Genomic DNA, 15,563 nt, shown 5'->3' on the forward strand with positions numbered 1-15,563 from the left:
GAAATAGATTTCCATAAAAACAACCTTGGTTGAGGGGAAAATATTTGGGAAATTTCTGCATGTTTTCACGTGAGAAATAGAGAAATGTCAATTTACATGTTGTAAAATTACACGTTGATTTTAATCAAGTTTAAGCACTTTAAATTAAAATTATTTAATAGGTTGTATTAAAATAACTACGGCCCATTTGAAGTTTACTGAGGTCTCCTAGTGGACCACGCCCCTCTGTCGGAGAACCACTATTCAAGAATGACTCAGCATGAAATGCATAAAGCAAATGGGATAAATGCAGTGAAAACTTTCAAAAGCTATGTATCAATCCAGACTAGTTAGCCGTTTTCCCCTGATTCCAGCGCCCGACCTCACCTCTTCTTCTTCTTCTTCTTCTTCTTAGTTTTATGGCGAGTTGCAATCTTTGCGCATATCGCCACCTACTGTAACCGGACTTCCCATCACTACCTCACACTCCGTCGGTACTTTTCCGCAGGCGGAGCTCTTGCGTTACGTCACACGCGACAGGCCCCGTGGCTTTTGTTAAGCTCGTGCATCAGCTGAGCGTCCCTGTCAAAGCTCGCTCACCGATCTAACAGACCCGGTGATCTCGAGACCCGGAACGACAGTGTTGTACTGACGCAGAAACGTGCCATATCTGTTGCTTTTGCAATCCACAACCAACAGCTCTGAATTGACCTTAAATATGTCTACTATCGTCTACCGTCAAACAGATCAGGTAAGAATCAAGCGTATCAGTAATATGTGAAGCTTCACGCCTCCTGTCCTCCTAGGATACGTTAATACTACGTGTTTCTTTTATTTATTTTAAGATCAACATCTGAAGATTATTTGCTTGTACGTTGCTACGTTGTATTACACGTACGCTTGTATGTAACGTTACTCACGCGACTGCCATATGGTACGTACGTTGTACAGTCTATGGTTGTAATCTGCTCTGCGCGTCTCTTGAAATGAAAACCGCAGGCGTTGCTCTCATCAGAGAATCACCCGCTTGAGTTTAACGTTTGCAGCGCGCAGGAAACCGTTTTTTTTTTTTTATATATTTAATTTATTTGGATTTTTCTATTTGTACGTTGTACATTTGTTTCACACATATGAAAATAATGTACATTTAAAATAAGTCTCTAACGAAGCACTGATAATTAAAATAAAGAATTGCTTATTATTACTAACGAAATAAAGAAATAAAAAATATACAAAGTAAACATCCAGTTACAGCAATTGTATTTTCACTATTTGGCATTTAACATTACAGTATTGTAGGCGCTGAAATATTGCACATTCAGTATTCGTCAGGCAGTTCATTTAACGTTACCCCAATCTTCATTCATGTCGTTTTTTCCCGTTTAATTATAAAATGGGCTCCATACACTTTCAAATTTCGTTGTTTGCCCTGTAAATTTTGGTTATGCTATTGTCCTGATTATTGTCTACTTGCAAGGTAAACGTTTTTCCATTCTTAAAATTAATTGTTCTTCATCATTAAAAAGAACCGTAAATGCCGACCAAGACATAACGTAAATGAAATAACAGAGAAATGAAAACCAGGACGGGGCAGTTTGTCAAGGTTAAAAAGTGACTGGTGTGGTTCATAGAGAGCAGTGCTCGTACATTTTGATGCAGAACATACATATTACCTCATTGTTGATCTTTTGTCAGGAAGATGGAAAAATAACGACCAAGTCCCACTGACCTAGTTTTGGATTTTTACCGTAGACTTGGACGAGAGTCTCAAGAAAGGGTCCGGGATCTGTATGATGCAAGCACTGTTTCCAACTCTCGCGAGACAAAAAAGCAACCACAGCTTAAAAAACAAGCCCAATATTATTTGATTATTTATCATCGTCAGTATTATTTATTATCAATTATTTATTACCAATAAATGAGCCTGCAATATATTGAATTGAAATCACTCTTTTATTTAAAAAACAAAAACAGAAGTTATTTGACAAAAATCAGCAAACTGCAACCTAATCGATTTTAAAAATGTTATTAATGTTTGTATAGTTTAAATTATTCACACATTATTCTGCATACAGTTTTATTAAGCAGCAGTTCTCAAAAATTATGGTTTTGTGGACTTTTTTTCATCCTTATGTTGGTCGTTATTTTTCCATCTTCCTGTATAACTTCTGTGATATTTTTCCATCTTCCTGTATAACTTCTGTGATATTTTTCCATCTTCCTGTATGACTTCTGTGAAACATGAAAGGAGATTTTTAGGCAGAATATATGGAAATGACAAATGCTGGGGAATTTCATGTCTGGTTATGGGTCCCCCCCTGTTTTCTTTCTACATATGTTCTCACTTCACACCTGAAAATACTTGCAATCATTTCCACAACCTAACATTGTGTTCACATTCTCACAGTACATAATAAAATCTCTATAGTCATATTTCACAATCCCATTTGCAAGAAAGCAGCAGTTTCACTTCTCACAAATCCATTTCCATTCCATATCTCTACATCTGCCTATGGATGACCTAATTGTCACCGCAGTGCTTCATTTGTAAGGGAAATGAATGCAGCAAATCCTGTGCTCCTTAAACTACTACCTTTGCTTGTGTATTATGATGCATAGATTCCTAAGAGTTAAGATGATGTTTTTTTGTATACATCTATTATTTTATATTTCTATTTTAGAGAATTACTTGGCTAATTAACTGCCTTTCCTCTATTGCATGTTGTGGTTAATGTGAATCACTGAGAGACAATTTCTTTGACGGCCACTGTAAATAAAATCAGTGTTCGGTCTCTTTCCCTTTCAAACATTCTTTCTGTACCTGGTGAAGGATTATTCAGTTTTCCAGCCTGTTCTCATGCGTGAGGTCAGCCGGTGCCTCTGTTAGCTCAATGCTTAAATTGTGTTCTCCCATTAACCTTTTTGCATAAAGGTTAGCGTTTCATTAGAGAGGTGCAGAGATAAGAAGCCAAGATAAAAACAGCAGCTTTGTTGCCCTTTGCTTTCAGAATGTAATCTATTAATTCACAAAGCAGTTAGAAAATAAATTCTATTAAAAAGTGCTGAACTGTAATTATTATGATAGAGCATTCATAATATGTGTTCTTTCCATCTTTGTAATTAGGAATTTAAATTACATAAGATCTTCTGCTGCCTGTGGGTTTATGGAAAGAGTAGCAGTGTGTTTTAGTTTAGGCCGAAAGAGAATAAATCACTGATTTTGCCAGATGTTATGTAACCCCTGGAAACACAGCTAAGACTTTAGTGCACATCTGAATATGATTTTGTGATATAAATTTTCTTCCACAGCCTCTGATGATCTTGCACAACAATTTGGCCATAATATTGTTTCTTTAGTTGCACACCCACTTCCCTTCCTACACATTTTATGCAAATTCACTGTTGTATCAAGCCATTCATGAGCTCAAAGGTACATTGGGGTATTTGTCAGCTCTATAGAAGATGTATGTTATTAGTTATTCTAGACATCCAGGGACATTAATTGAAATCATTATTATCTGTAAAGCATGGCATAACAATGGCAAGGTCTTGATTCCTGGTACAAATTTGCTGTGAATCGCTGATGCTGACTAATGTAGTTCACCTTTTTCTCAGAGCTGGCGGAGGTCCCAGAGAGAAAGCGTGACTTGCCAGAAAGGGGTCTTATGATGAAGACCAATATAATTGCAAATGCTGCTTGTTGTCGTGGAGTAAACTGAGAGCAGGTTGAACTATATACAAATGCATGCAAGGAACACATTGTCCTCTTTAGCCTTAGTTTGAATTTTTCTATGGCCTTAAGCGATACATTAAGTTGTTGCTCAGTCTGGGTTATCTGTTGAGTACTTCTGCAGAGTCAATAGAACAACTGTTGCTTTGTGTTTCAACCCATTCTCCTCTTTCTCTCTCGCCTCGCTGTCAGTCCCACGCATACCGACTGAGCTTGCTGTTCACTGCATGCCAGAGGGGGCAAAAAAGATTCTTTCAGAGAGTTTTTTCTGCCACCACGCATTTCAGTATCTGCTCATCTTTTTGTCTTTTCAGTTTTCACCCTCGGCTCTGTCAGTAATTGTGTGCGGATGCTGTGGTTGTCGCTACACAATGGACAGATTTGTGAGTCTGTCTGAAGCTGCAAAGTCACCATAGGCTTTGTCTGTTGTCCTTCCCGTAAATGGCCTGGTTTAAAGTATCAGTCCCTGATTCCACTCCAAGTGGACCAACCACTCGGATTAAGGTCACTAACCTGAAACTGGACAGTTCAGACTTATCAATGAGTGGAAAGTTTTTCACATTTTAAGAGTCAATGACATGACTTTGTTTTTGTCCTAAAAATGTGTCAAGGTCAGTGCATATAATAAAATATCAAATAATGTGACATTTTAATGTCAAGAAAGTTAATTCAGGTTCTAAAATGAGGTGTGTAATTACTGAAAATTAAAAAAATAATAATAATACTTGCATGTATTATTATTATTTTTTTTAAATAAATCTAAACCTTTCTTGAAAATAAGTTTAAGAAAATTATTTTAAAACTTTTATCTAATTTTAATTCTTTTGTTTTTAGATTTTTTAAAAAAGATCCTTCTTAAAAGCTTTTTTTTTTAAGCAGGAAAGAGTTTGGATTAACCTTAGATGTGATATTTAGTGGAATAAACTTCAATGTAGACAGTTGAAAAAGGAAGGGCATTAGTGAGATCTCACATAAAAAGCATAATTCAGTGCTTTCGTGGTCTTTTTACTTTTCCTAGTGCTTGAAAGTGTTTCTCCAATGCCATTTATCTTCAAAAGGAAGCATCCCTATGATGAGGTAAATTAAGGCCTAGCATTTTCCGATTGCTGTTTTCAATAATCAATCCCTGAGGAGGATAGAGCAAGAGAGAATGAGCAGATTATCCAAAGACCTCCACTGCCTGTTTGGAGCATTTGTGTCGACTGAGGATGAAAGTGCATAAAAGGATGTGAGTGGAAAAATACTAGCAGGTTTTCATGTAAAACATGAGGATTCCACACACTGGAGCTCATTTGTTTTTCGCTTCTGCATTTTTCCATCCCCACACAGCTGTAGCCACATCATTGTGGGAATGTGATTAATGCATCCAAATTCCTGACTAAGTAAATTTTTTTGGTTGTGTGACCATCCTCCGCCCCTAAAAGTTGGCCATCTGCTGGCTAAAAGGGCTTTGAAAGACCTGTGGAAATTTCCTGGAAGCATGTGGGTGTGGTAGAGCCATGTCCTTCTTAACTGGGGAAGAAGATGGGGAGAATCTGTGTGTGTGTTGTTGAAACGGTCTGACTGAGGGAGGGGTTAACAGAGGGTTTGAAAAGCATGTCCTGAGATTTAGGCCGCTTGTTGAATTAAGTCTGTATGAAACTGATTCTATCCGGATTAATTTGAACTGTCTGTGCAGAAGGAGTGAAGGCTGATCCCGAATGTTTAACTCCATGAAAGCGATCAGTAGCGTAAAGCTGGGTCAGTCTGTGATCGGCAGCATTTCTGCCCTTGAGCGACATGTGAACCTTTCATTTCTGTTGGTTCATTCTAAATCAGTATTAGATGTTGTGGCCATTGACATTCTAGAAATTGCCCTTGATGTGATCAGTGTTCCTGAGATAATCAGTCATCACAACCCCTTGTTTGTTTGTTATTTGTTCTGCAGGTTATAATACACGATCAACACAGAAAAGGTTTGAGTCTATAGCCAACGGGACACGCGAGGACTTGATTGCAGTCACTCTAAGCCTGAGAGTTTGAGTCACCTCTGACCTCCTGCCGTGCCCACTGGTTGCCTGGCATTACCTTTTCCATCCACTTCGTAGTGAAGGAAGACCTAGGCTCCCATTCTTGGTTCTACTTCACTCGTGCCTTTTTACGGTTTTCCCAAGTAAACTATCTCTCCCAGACGTACGTCATTCGGTATTAGGTAAGTACATGACTTATACCTGAAGCTGTTATGTGTGCACAATAGGACTGATTTATAGTGATTTTAGACTCTGACAACTTTTTAGCTGGCAGTTAAAATGAGTGATACATTGTATTTTATGTGAATTTGTGTGTGTGTGGGTGATATTTTGAGGTAAATTCATAAAATCGACTTAAGCATGTTATTGTTTTGCTTTTGAAAAGGCTTAATTTCCAAAATGATTCCCAACGGATATTTGATCTTTGAGGATGAAAGTTTCCTGGATTCCACTGTGGCCAAGATGAACGCCCTTAGAAAGAACGGCCAGTTCTGTGATGTGAGACTTCAGGTAACCAGTGTTGGGAGTAACGCATTACAAAAGTAATAATATTACAGTAGTATATGTAACACACCCTTTTTTAACCTTATTATTCTCTGTGTCATTATGAGAAGGCTGAAACATGACTCAGGGAAGAGTGTGTTCATTATACGCAGGTCCTGGATCTTTGAATGGCCTTTAGCCATGTGACAGACAAAGCCAAACCCTCTGTGTTCCGAATATTTCAAAGACTGAATGGGAGGTTTAACATTATCTTAAGAGATTTAATAGTTGATTCTCAAGATTAATTTCTTTCGATTAAAAAAAAAAAAAACATTCTTGTTCCAAATATAAATACTGTAAGTGGTATCTGGATATTTGTTTTGGTATTTAATGATGCTGCCAAACTCATACTAATACTTAATCTTTGGGATTTGTTCAAACCCATATAGCAACAGCATAGCATACTAAAACCCACCCAAAACACCTTAATAGCTACATAGCAACACCAGAATCGTAGCGATGACATTTAAATGACCAAGCACCTTATCTGAAAATTCAGATTTATTTGAAGTAATTTATTACCTGTTAGTAAAATAAATAGAAATTGTGTATATCTCTTTGTTACAATGTCATAATAGACTTAACCTTTGTCCTTTTACCTTTGCAGGTGTGTGGCCATGAATTGATGGCTCATCGGGCAGTGTTGGCTTGTTGCAGTCCATATCTGTTTGAAATATTTAACAGCGACCTGGAACCTCATGGTATCTCTCATGTGAAATTTGAGGATCTGGACCCTGTGGCTGTGGAAATCCTTCTCAACTATGCTTACACTGCCCAGTAAGACACACACAACTTGCAATCAACCATTTAGAGCCATCAATAAGGCACTTTTTCTACCATATTAATGGCTTTCCATTTGAGGCAACCAATTATTTCTGATATTTATTGTTACTCTCTGCAGGTTGAAGGCAGATAAAGAGCTGGTTAAGGAGGTTTACTCTGCAGCCAAACGGCTCAAAATGGACAGAGTGAAGCAGGTAGGTTAATCAAGCACGTGTTTGTGTTTTTGAGATGGTTTTACTTGAGATGAAGCACTAACCAACTCTTCTGTCCTTGCTCCCAGATCTGTGGCGACTATCTTCTCTCCAAGATGGATTCCCAGAGCGCCATCTCCTATCGCAATTTTGCCAGCTGCATGGGAGACGGGTGTCTGCTGGGCAAGATCGACAGCTATATCCAGGAGCATCTTCTGGACGTGTCTGAGCAAGAGGATTTCCTCAAGCTGCCACGTCTTAAGGTGAGCTGACCTTTAAAGGTTCATGAAACCCCCTGTTTACTTCTCACCACAATTTTTGAAAAATGCTACAAAAGAGGGGAGACGGGCAACACACAGCTTCGGTTTGTTTCAGACAGTTTCATTTTGCCCCATTGAGTTAAAAACACGAATAAATGCACAGCCATTTGCATTTGCACTCTGCATCGAAAACATATATGAACGCGCCGTTGCACCTCTAACTTTTAAGGCTTATTTTGTGGTGTTTATATAAGCCTTTTGATTGGTTGCATCAAAGAGCTGTTAAAACCGGTTGCACTCACTAAGTGAATGAATCGCGTTTTTTGCTGAACTCTTACAAAGCAAAAACAAACGCTCACCTTCGATTCATGAACGTTTCTCAGTTAATGTACGCAGTTTCACTGTCTGAAGCGTCTGTCACATGCTGTTGTGAATAATTAAGCTAAGCGTCTTCTCATAGATAAGAACACGCAGTCTCATGAATAATTATGAGACACCGACGCGTCATCGGAGTACAACAGACCTTTGCCACGTCACAAACCGTGACGTCAACACGATGTAGATTTTAAACCCAGAAGACGGAAATAGCTCAAAAAAGCTCAAAATTAACCAGTTTTCTCCAACAATTAAAATGAACGGATGCTAACATTGTCTACTCCGAAAAAGTAGTTTGGTGTTTCATGACCCTTTAATCCATTCAGGTCATGTACTATTCTTTATTGTGCTCTTATGCTAAATACGCTTTCTTTTGGTCTGGTTTATAGTTGGAGGTGCTGCTGGAGGATAACTTGACCTTGCCTAGTAATGGCAAGCTGTACTCCAAGGTGATTGGCTGGGTGCAACGCAGCCTATGGGAAAATGGTGAACCCCTGGAGCGACTGATGGAGGAGGTGGGTACTGCGCTCCACTGTGAGCTCCTCTCTCACTTCCCTCCCTTCTTCCCCCTCGTAATTCATCCCATTGACAGACTTAACTGGTCCGTTCACACCAGCCATCTTAATGGTAGAGGTTGGTTGGGTTTGTCTCTCTGCCTTCCATATATATATTTTTTTCCTCTCCCCCTTCACCCACAAATCACCCCGGGCCTTAAAGAATATACATTTAGGTACAGAACGGGGCTGTTACACCCTCCGCAAAGGCGAGTGGGTAGTCCAGGTGAGCCAAACTAAAAGCCTCCTGAATGCTCAGTGCTGTGCAGTAACTGCAGCTACTCTGTCTGCTCGCAGAGAGTGACATGACATGTTGCCATCCCAATGACATCTCTCTCTTCTCTAAGCAGGTGTTGTGTGAGTGTTTGAGTGAGTGTGCTTGCTCTGGGAACCAACACTAACAGTTCTTCCTCCCCACTGATTTATCTCTCCTTAGGTTTATTAGAGCAAACATCAGCAGGATTCTTACAAGACTGAAGAAGCCAAGACTGGGGCCCTCCAGGGTAATGAGTCAGTGAATGAAAGAAAATAACAAAAGAACGAGAGGGAGCTGTGGTGAAACGAGCATTAGGCTCCTGTCTCTTAAACAGCTGCACTCACCTACAGTACACAGATCATTTAAAATAACACTTCAGATGTCTGAGTACCACCGCATTGAACACTTCAAGACATTCACATATTAAGTCCACTTACTGTAACTGACATGCATGCAAAGTAAATCAAAGCATGTCGTATAGTTGTTCATGCACACACTTACAGTACAAGATATTCAGATGACTGGCACACAAATATAAACATTTTATACAACTAAGGCATTTTACATTTACACATTATACACCTGAATACTGATTAAGTACGAATGAAAGAAAAGGAAGAGAGCCGTCAACTTCACAAAAGGCTTCCTGATCGCACCTACAAATGTGTTTCATCCTAAATAAAGGAAGTGGAAACTGAGTGCAGCTTAGAGGGATGTTCTGAAGTCGCTCTCAGTTCCTAGTTCCTTTTTAATCTGCTTTTGGACACATTCCCAGCAGGGATGGGCACAGGTACTCTGAAGTGACAGCAACAGCCAGTCATGGAAACACGAAACATGATTGTTTTTAAATTATATATAAAATTAAAAAAAATCTAAATTCAATAATCTATAAAACACTACTATAGCTATACACAAATTACCTCTTTTTATTTCAGCAGTACCTACTGGTCCTGTTTCATTGGCATCAGCACCTGTACACAAGTGGTCACAGGCAGCTTAAAATGTTGAACTTCAGACACTTTCTCATTGTGCAGGGCACTTAAAAACATTGATGCAACCTTGCTTTTACCATTATATGTGCTTAATATATCTGTAAGTACCCATAGACAAATATACAGAAATGCTATCCCTAAATAACGTTGCTGCACATTTTTTTTCTCGTTTTTACAATCATTGTACTATTTTATCCAATTTCAGTGGATTTTTTTTCCAGTTATTTGAACTGAATTTTGTATTATATTTGGTTTTTAAAAAAGCTTGAAGACGATCCTAGATTCTTTTTTTTCCCTTAATGAAGCACTAATTTTTGAGCTGTTAAAAGTTGAAAACAGCTAACCAGTATTGTACTGGAGTTTGTGTGATGACGTCTGACTTGACTAACCCCCTCAGCTGAGAGGATGGCTGGAGGATGACAGCTGAACATGCACTGGCGGAGCTTGTTTGTCTATTTCCTTCTCCAAACTTGTTGACAAATGATGGTTCCCAAGATGCTTTGTGGCGAACTGTATTGTGATCCACATTCTGCTGTTTTCAGTGCAGTGAAAAGTCCAGAAGATCTTTCGAAATGGTCCTGAATCCACAACAACACTGTGTTTTTATTCTTAAAGAAGCTTTTTTTTACCAGCATTTTGCAGCAAACCCTGCTGGCCCTTCCCTTCTTAACTTTCCTTCTTCCCCTGACCCACGTAGTTGGGTGCTCTTTTGTCATGGAGACAGCCACATGGGTTCTGTTGTTGCTGTGTGTTTTGCAGGTGCAAATGCTGTACTATTCGGCCGATCACAAGCTGCTCGATGGGAGCCTGCTTGATGGGCAGGCTGAGGTGTTCGGCACTGAGGATGACCACATCCAGTTTGTGCAGGTACACAACCAGCGCCGAGCTCTTCTCAGGCTGGACCGCAGCAGGCCCGTAGCAAATGCAAGATTTAATGCTAGCAGAGCAGCTGCTTTGTTGTGCTGGGCTGTTGAGTCTGAGCGTTTTGAGTTAAAGCGATCACGGTGTGTGCGTGATGAGTGTGTGGATTGGGTTTTTGTGCTGCTTATAGTGTGGCTTTACATTAGAATTAGATTGATGTAGATATAAGGTTAAGAATAGTCCAAGGTTCAATACAAGCTCATTCAAAAGCATCTGAGTCATGCTGTGGTTTATCACAATTTTTTTTTTCCATTTGTTCCTCCTTTTCAAAAAAATAAAAAAATCATGGTTACAGTAAGGCACTTACAATGGAAGTAAGTAGGGCTAATCTGTAAATGTTAAAATACTCACTGTTCCAATAGTATAGCTACAAAATGTAAACAATATTATGCATGTTAAATTGATTTGTGGACTGTGGACAAAAAAAAATGCTTGCTAATCTTTTCTGGATAACGTTATATCCAACTCTGTTGCAATGACAACATAAAGGCTAAAATGTAAAAGATTTAAATCACTTTTAAGCTCATATAATACAAACGTTTTAATAGAAGAATTAATGTAAGACTTTTATAAAGTTATAAGCTTCATATCCTATAAAAATTGGCCCTTTCACATCCATTGTAAGTACCTTACCAAAACCTCAATTTTTGCTTTTTAAAAGAAAATGAAGCATGAGACAAAATAGTTTTTGTGGTATTCAATATTATGCTACAAATGCTGTCGATTGAACTTAACTTTCATTGAACCTAGAATATTCTTTAACCTGATGCAGGCCAAGCATCTGGTAAGTTGTTGAGTCAGGCTTACACCTAGACAGGGTCTGAGACTGTGTGAGGTTGTGTGTATGTGGACCATGGGCTCGGAGTCTGTAGCTGCGCTGTGCCTTTGCAGAAGAAGCCCCCACGTGAGAATGTACACCGACAGCTGAGCACCAGCTCCTCTGGCAGCCTCTCCCCTGGATCCGCCAAACATTCCTGCAAGCCAGAGTGGAAATACATTGCTTCCGAGAAAACCACCAGTACGTTTGCACCTTTGATGTCTTTAGATAGTCAAGACTTCTCTGCAGTCCCTTAAAGTCATCATCTTCCTCTTTCTCTCCCCACAGACAATACATATCTGTGTCTGGCCGTGTTGAACGGCATGCTGTGTGTGATCTTTCTGCATGGGCGCAGCAGTCCCCAGGCCTCGCCCTCGGCTACACCTTGTCTGACCAAGAGCCTGAGTTTTGAGGGCCAGCCACTGGAAGAGGAACCGGACAAGCTGCTGGCACCCATGCACTATGCTCGCTCCGGCCTGGGCATTGCTGCTCTGAACGGCCGACTCATTGCCGCAGGTTAGTGGGCAGCACAAATTCCATAGAAACATCTGAATGTCTCTCTTGCTTTCATTGAGCAACTCTATCTGATCCGTTATTCAGGTGGCTACAATCGGGAGGAGTGCTTGAGGACTGTGGAATGTTACGACATGAAGACAGACAGCTGGAGTTTCATTGCTCCAATGAGGACACCACGCGCTCGATTTCAGATGGCCGTGCTCATGGTGTGTACATGGTCAAATGGGTGTTAAGCCTTCAAAAGCACAGTAAAAAAACTGTTATTGTTATCCAATCAGGGTCAGCTTTATGTGATGGGTGGGTCCAATGGCCATTCAGATGAACTAAGTTGTGGGGAGACGTACAACCCTAGTGCTGACGAGTGGACTCAAGTGCCTGAGCTCAGGACCAATCGTTGCAATGCAGGTAAAAACTTCACTTGTAGCATTTAAAATGACTGTTTTTAGATCAAATACTATATCATTTTAATATCAGCCTTATATTGGTTATTGGCCATAACATTAAATCTCGGTTTCTGTCCGAATCTGTGCATTCCTTCAAATAGATTTTGAATTTGTCCATCCAACAAAGAGAATACGATAGCTTTAGATTTATCACTGCTTGTTTGACTTTCCTCAGGTGTCTGCTCTCTGAACAACAAGCTGTATGTTGTTGGGGGATCAGATCCATGCGGACAGAAAGGTCTGAAGAATTGTGACGTTTTTGACCCCGTGAGCAAGGCCTGGACCAGTTGTGCCCCTTTAAACATCAGTAAGTCACGTTGACAAAAAAATATCACTATAATTGCTTCCACAGAGGTTTTGGGCACATAAGAGATCACAGCTTAAGCGTAGAGCAGGGATTACATTGATAAAAAGCCAGATGGATCTGCAGATACTGTTCTCAACGTTATTTTTGTGCATTTACAGGGAGGCATCAGGCTGCCGTGTGCGAGCTGGATGGCTTCATGTACGTGATCGGAGGAGCAGAGTCTTGGAACTGTTTGAACAGTGTAGAATGCTACAATCCAGAAAACAACATTTGGACCCTTGTTGCCCCAATGAACATAGCCCGTAGAGGAGCTGGAGTGGCCGTCCATGAAGGTAAGCAAAGGACAAATGCTGGGGTACGAACATGCAGCTTGTAGAAGAAGGTAACCGATGTTCGTCTCTCTCAGGTAAACTGTTCGTGGTGGGCGGCTTTGATGGCTCTCATGCCCTGCGTTGCGTTGAAATGTACGACCCTGCACGCAACGAATGGAGGATGCTGGGGAGCATGAATTCACCACGCAGCAATGCCGGTGCAGCCGTGCTCGGTGACATCATCTATGCCGTTGGTGGCTTTGATGGAAACGACTTCCTCAATTCGGTTGAGGCCTACAACCCTAAAACAGATGAGTGGAGCCCCTGTGCAGATGCCTTCACCAATTCCTAAGAGCCAGGGGTCAGGGAACCATTGGGGGTGGGGGGTTATCTCACTCAAACTAACAGGCTTAGTGACGTAATCGTGCTTTGTGATGTCCTGTGTGTATGCGGGAGGGTGGACAGGTGGGTTTTTGAGGTGTCGGGGTCTTGTAGGGTCTTCTTTACAGGGGTCACCCATGAGGCTTACCTTTCTTATAGTGTTTGGGAGGAGGTGGGTGGGGGTGGTCCGTTGGGGGTTGCCGAAAGCAACATTAAGCCTTTGCATATTGCATACTTTATTTTTGTTGTTGTATATATTGTTGTTTCTTTTTTGCCATTTTAAGGATGCCAACATTTATTGCATACTGAGTGTACTTTTTTGAGTTTAGAATTTCTCCATTTTCAGCAAGTTGCATTGATTGGTTGAACCCAATAAGGAAGTGATTCAGGTTTGCTTTATAGGTTTATTTTATTTTATTTTGTTTGTTAGCTCTCTTCATTTGAAGCTCCACGCTTATACAAAGCCTTATTTTACAAAACATTCAAACACATGGCTTTCCTTTTTGTATCATTAGCCATGACCTAGGATTACCAATCTTTAAAGATGGCCTTTTTTATATTTTTGATACACTGCTACAGTAACCAATAGATAGATGGATGAGCTAGCAGACGCAGAACACCCATGAGGTTAATAAACTTTAATCAGTGCCAGTTTAGTTACACTCACATGCGTATAATCGACCATGCTTCAGTGCTTCTGCTCATTAGACCTTGTTACTATTTCTTTTGTTTGACCGATTCAAGCAAGTGAGGTGATGCTCATTTCCTTCTCAGACCATCTATTTTTAATATTTACTGTTTCGCATTTGGAAGCAACAAAAAATTTAGAATTTTTTGGCTCCATGGTTTTGTTTTTCTCAATAAACTTAATCGGGGGAGAAAGTTCTGTACCACATTTGTTATGAGCTGATATTTCCTTACTAATAAACCATTTCAATCTGTAAAAGTATCTGTTTGTGTGTCAGCATTGTATTGCGTATGTTTCATTTAACTGGATTGTGTATTTTGCACATTTTATGTCTAGAATTGAATTCTTGTCTGATTATATTAAATGTTACATTATTCTGGTGGGATAACACCAGTTTAGATAAGTGAGTTTAGGATCAGATGAAGGGAAACAAGGCAGAAGAAAATGGGAATTTACAGATATTTCCTTCTGTGCCATTAGCTATGATGGTGGATTACTGTATTTTATGATCCATGGGATAGTTTATTATCAGTCCATTTATTACACAGGTTGATTCTTATCCAACAATCCCGTATCCTCACTCCATTCCATTCACAAATACTAACCTGTCTTAATCCCAGACAAATCATGTCAGTTGTGCTGGCAGGAAGTAGGCCAAAAGCCACACAAGCTCAAGGTCTACTGGAAGGATTATAGGTCTTTTCTGGCACTCAATACCCATTGGACTCAGGCCATGGTCACTGCAGTGACCTTCTGGTACCTGTGATTTCTACTGAGATAAGGAGGACTGATAAAGATGAGGAACTCATAACATATGTTAAATATATACCGAAAGAACTACATGCTACATGTGAGTTTTTGCATTCCGCTGCGCTGATTTGTTCCATTTTTTTATGTAAACATGGGCTAGACGGACCGTTAAAGTTTGACCGTTGTGCTCCCGGTTTCCTGCTTCTGGCGCATGACGCTGCATTTTAAAAACGCGGCACTAAAGTTAAAATAATAATTTTGCATTTTAAAAACGTGTCTCTAGATCTTGCAGGGTGTTATCTAATTCCATTTTTAAAGGGGTCATATGATGTTGCTAAAAAGAACATTATTTTGTGTATTTGCTGTAATGAAATGTGTTTATGTGGTTTAAAGTTTAAAAAACTTTAATTTCCACATACTGTATTTATTACATTCACATACATTATTGTTTCTCCCTATGCCCCGCCTTTCTGAAACGCGTCGATTTTTACAAAGCTCATCGGTCTGAAAAGCGAGGTGTGCTCTGATTGGCCAGCTATCCAGTGCGTTGTGATTGGCCGAATACCTCAAGCGTGTGACGGAAATGTTACTCTCCTTAACATACTGTCAGGCCGTATCCCGGAGCGACGATTCAAACAGCTGCCGGTGGGCTTGAGAAAGGCGCGACCGGCAGATTCGACGAAGGAGCGCCCAGCGGGCTTGTGGCAACAACATGTGACGACCCCGGGCTGGACTCCGCTTCGTCCACGGTGAAAGC

The 15,563-nt window shown here is 40.2% G+C and overlaps 1 protein-coding gene across 2 annotated transcripts; it reads left to right on the top strand.

Annotated features, from left to right (window-relative positions):
• The first annotated feature begins 590 nt into the window (after nt 1-590).
• Nucleotides 591-14,314, top strand: LOC107726450 (influenza virus NS1A-binding protein homolog A-like). 2 transcript variants are annotated; one of them, XM_016536033.1, is made up of 16 exons: nt 591-730; nt 4,728-4,937; nt 5,637-5,900; nt 6,104-6,228; nt 6,869-7,038; nt 7,163-7,238; nt 7,325-7,498; nt 8,260-8,385; nt 10,432-10,539; nt 11,485-11,611; nt 11,699-11,926; nt 12,011-12,132; nt 12,205-12,331; nt 12,545-12,676; nt 12,835-13,008; nt 13,083-14,314. In XM_016536033.1, the coding sequence occupies exons 4-16, from the start codon at nt 6,118-6,120 to the stop codon at nt 13,337-13,339; spliced, it is 1,932 nt and encodes a 643-aa protein (XP_016391519.1). In that variant the 5' UTR covers nt 591-730; nt 4,728-4,937; nt 5,637-5,900; nt 6,104-6,117; the 3' UTR covers nt 13,340-14,314. The 2 variants fall into 2 exon arrangements, with proteins under 2 accessions (XP_016391519.1, XP_016391518.1); XM_016536032.1 differs by lacking the exon at nt 4,728-4,937.
• Nucleotides 14,315-15,563: the final 1,249 nt, after the last annotated feature.

The sequence above is a fragment of the Sinocyclocheilus rhinocerous genome, unplaced genomic scaffold (assembly GCF_001515625.1).
Source record: "Sinocyclocheilus rhinocerous isolate Xijiao unplaced genomic scaffold, SAMN03320098_v1.1 scaffold605, whole genome shotgun sequence".
Taxonomy (NCBI): Eukaryota; Metazoa; Chordata; class Actinopteri; order Cypriniformes; family Cyprinidae; genus Sinocyclocheilus; species Sinocyclocheilus rhinocerous.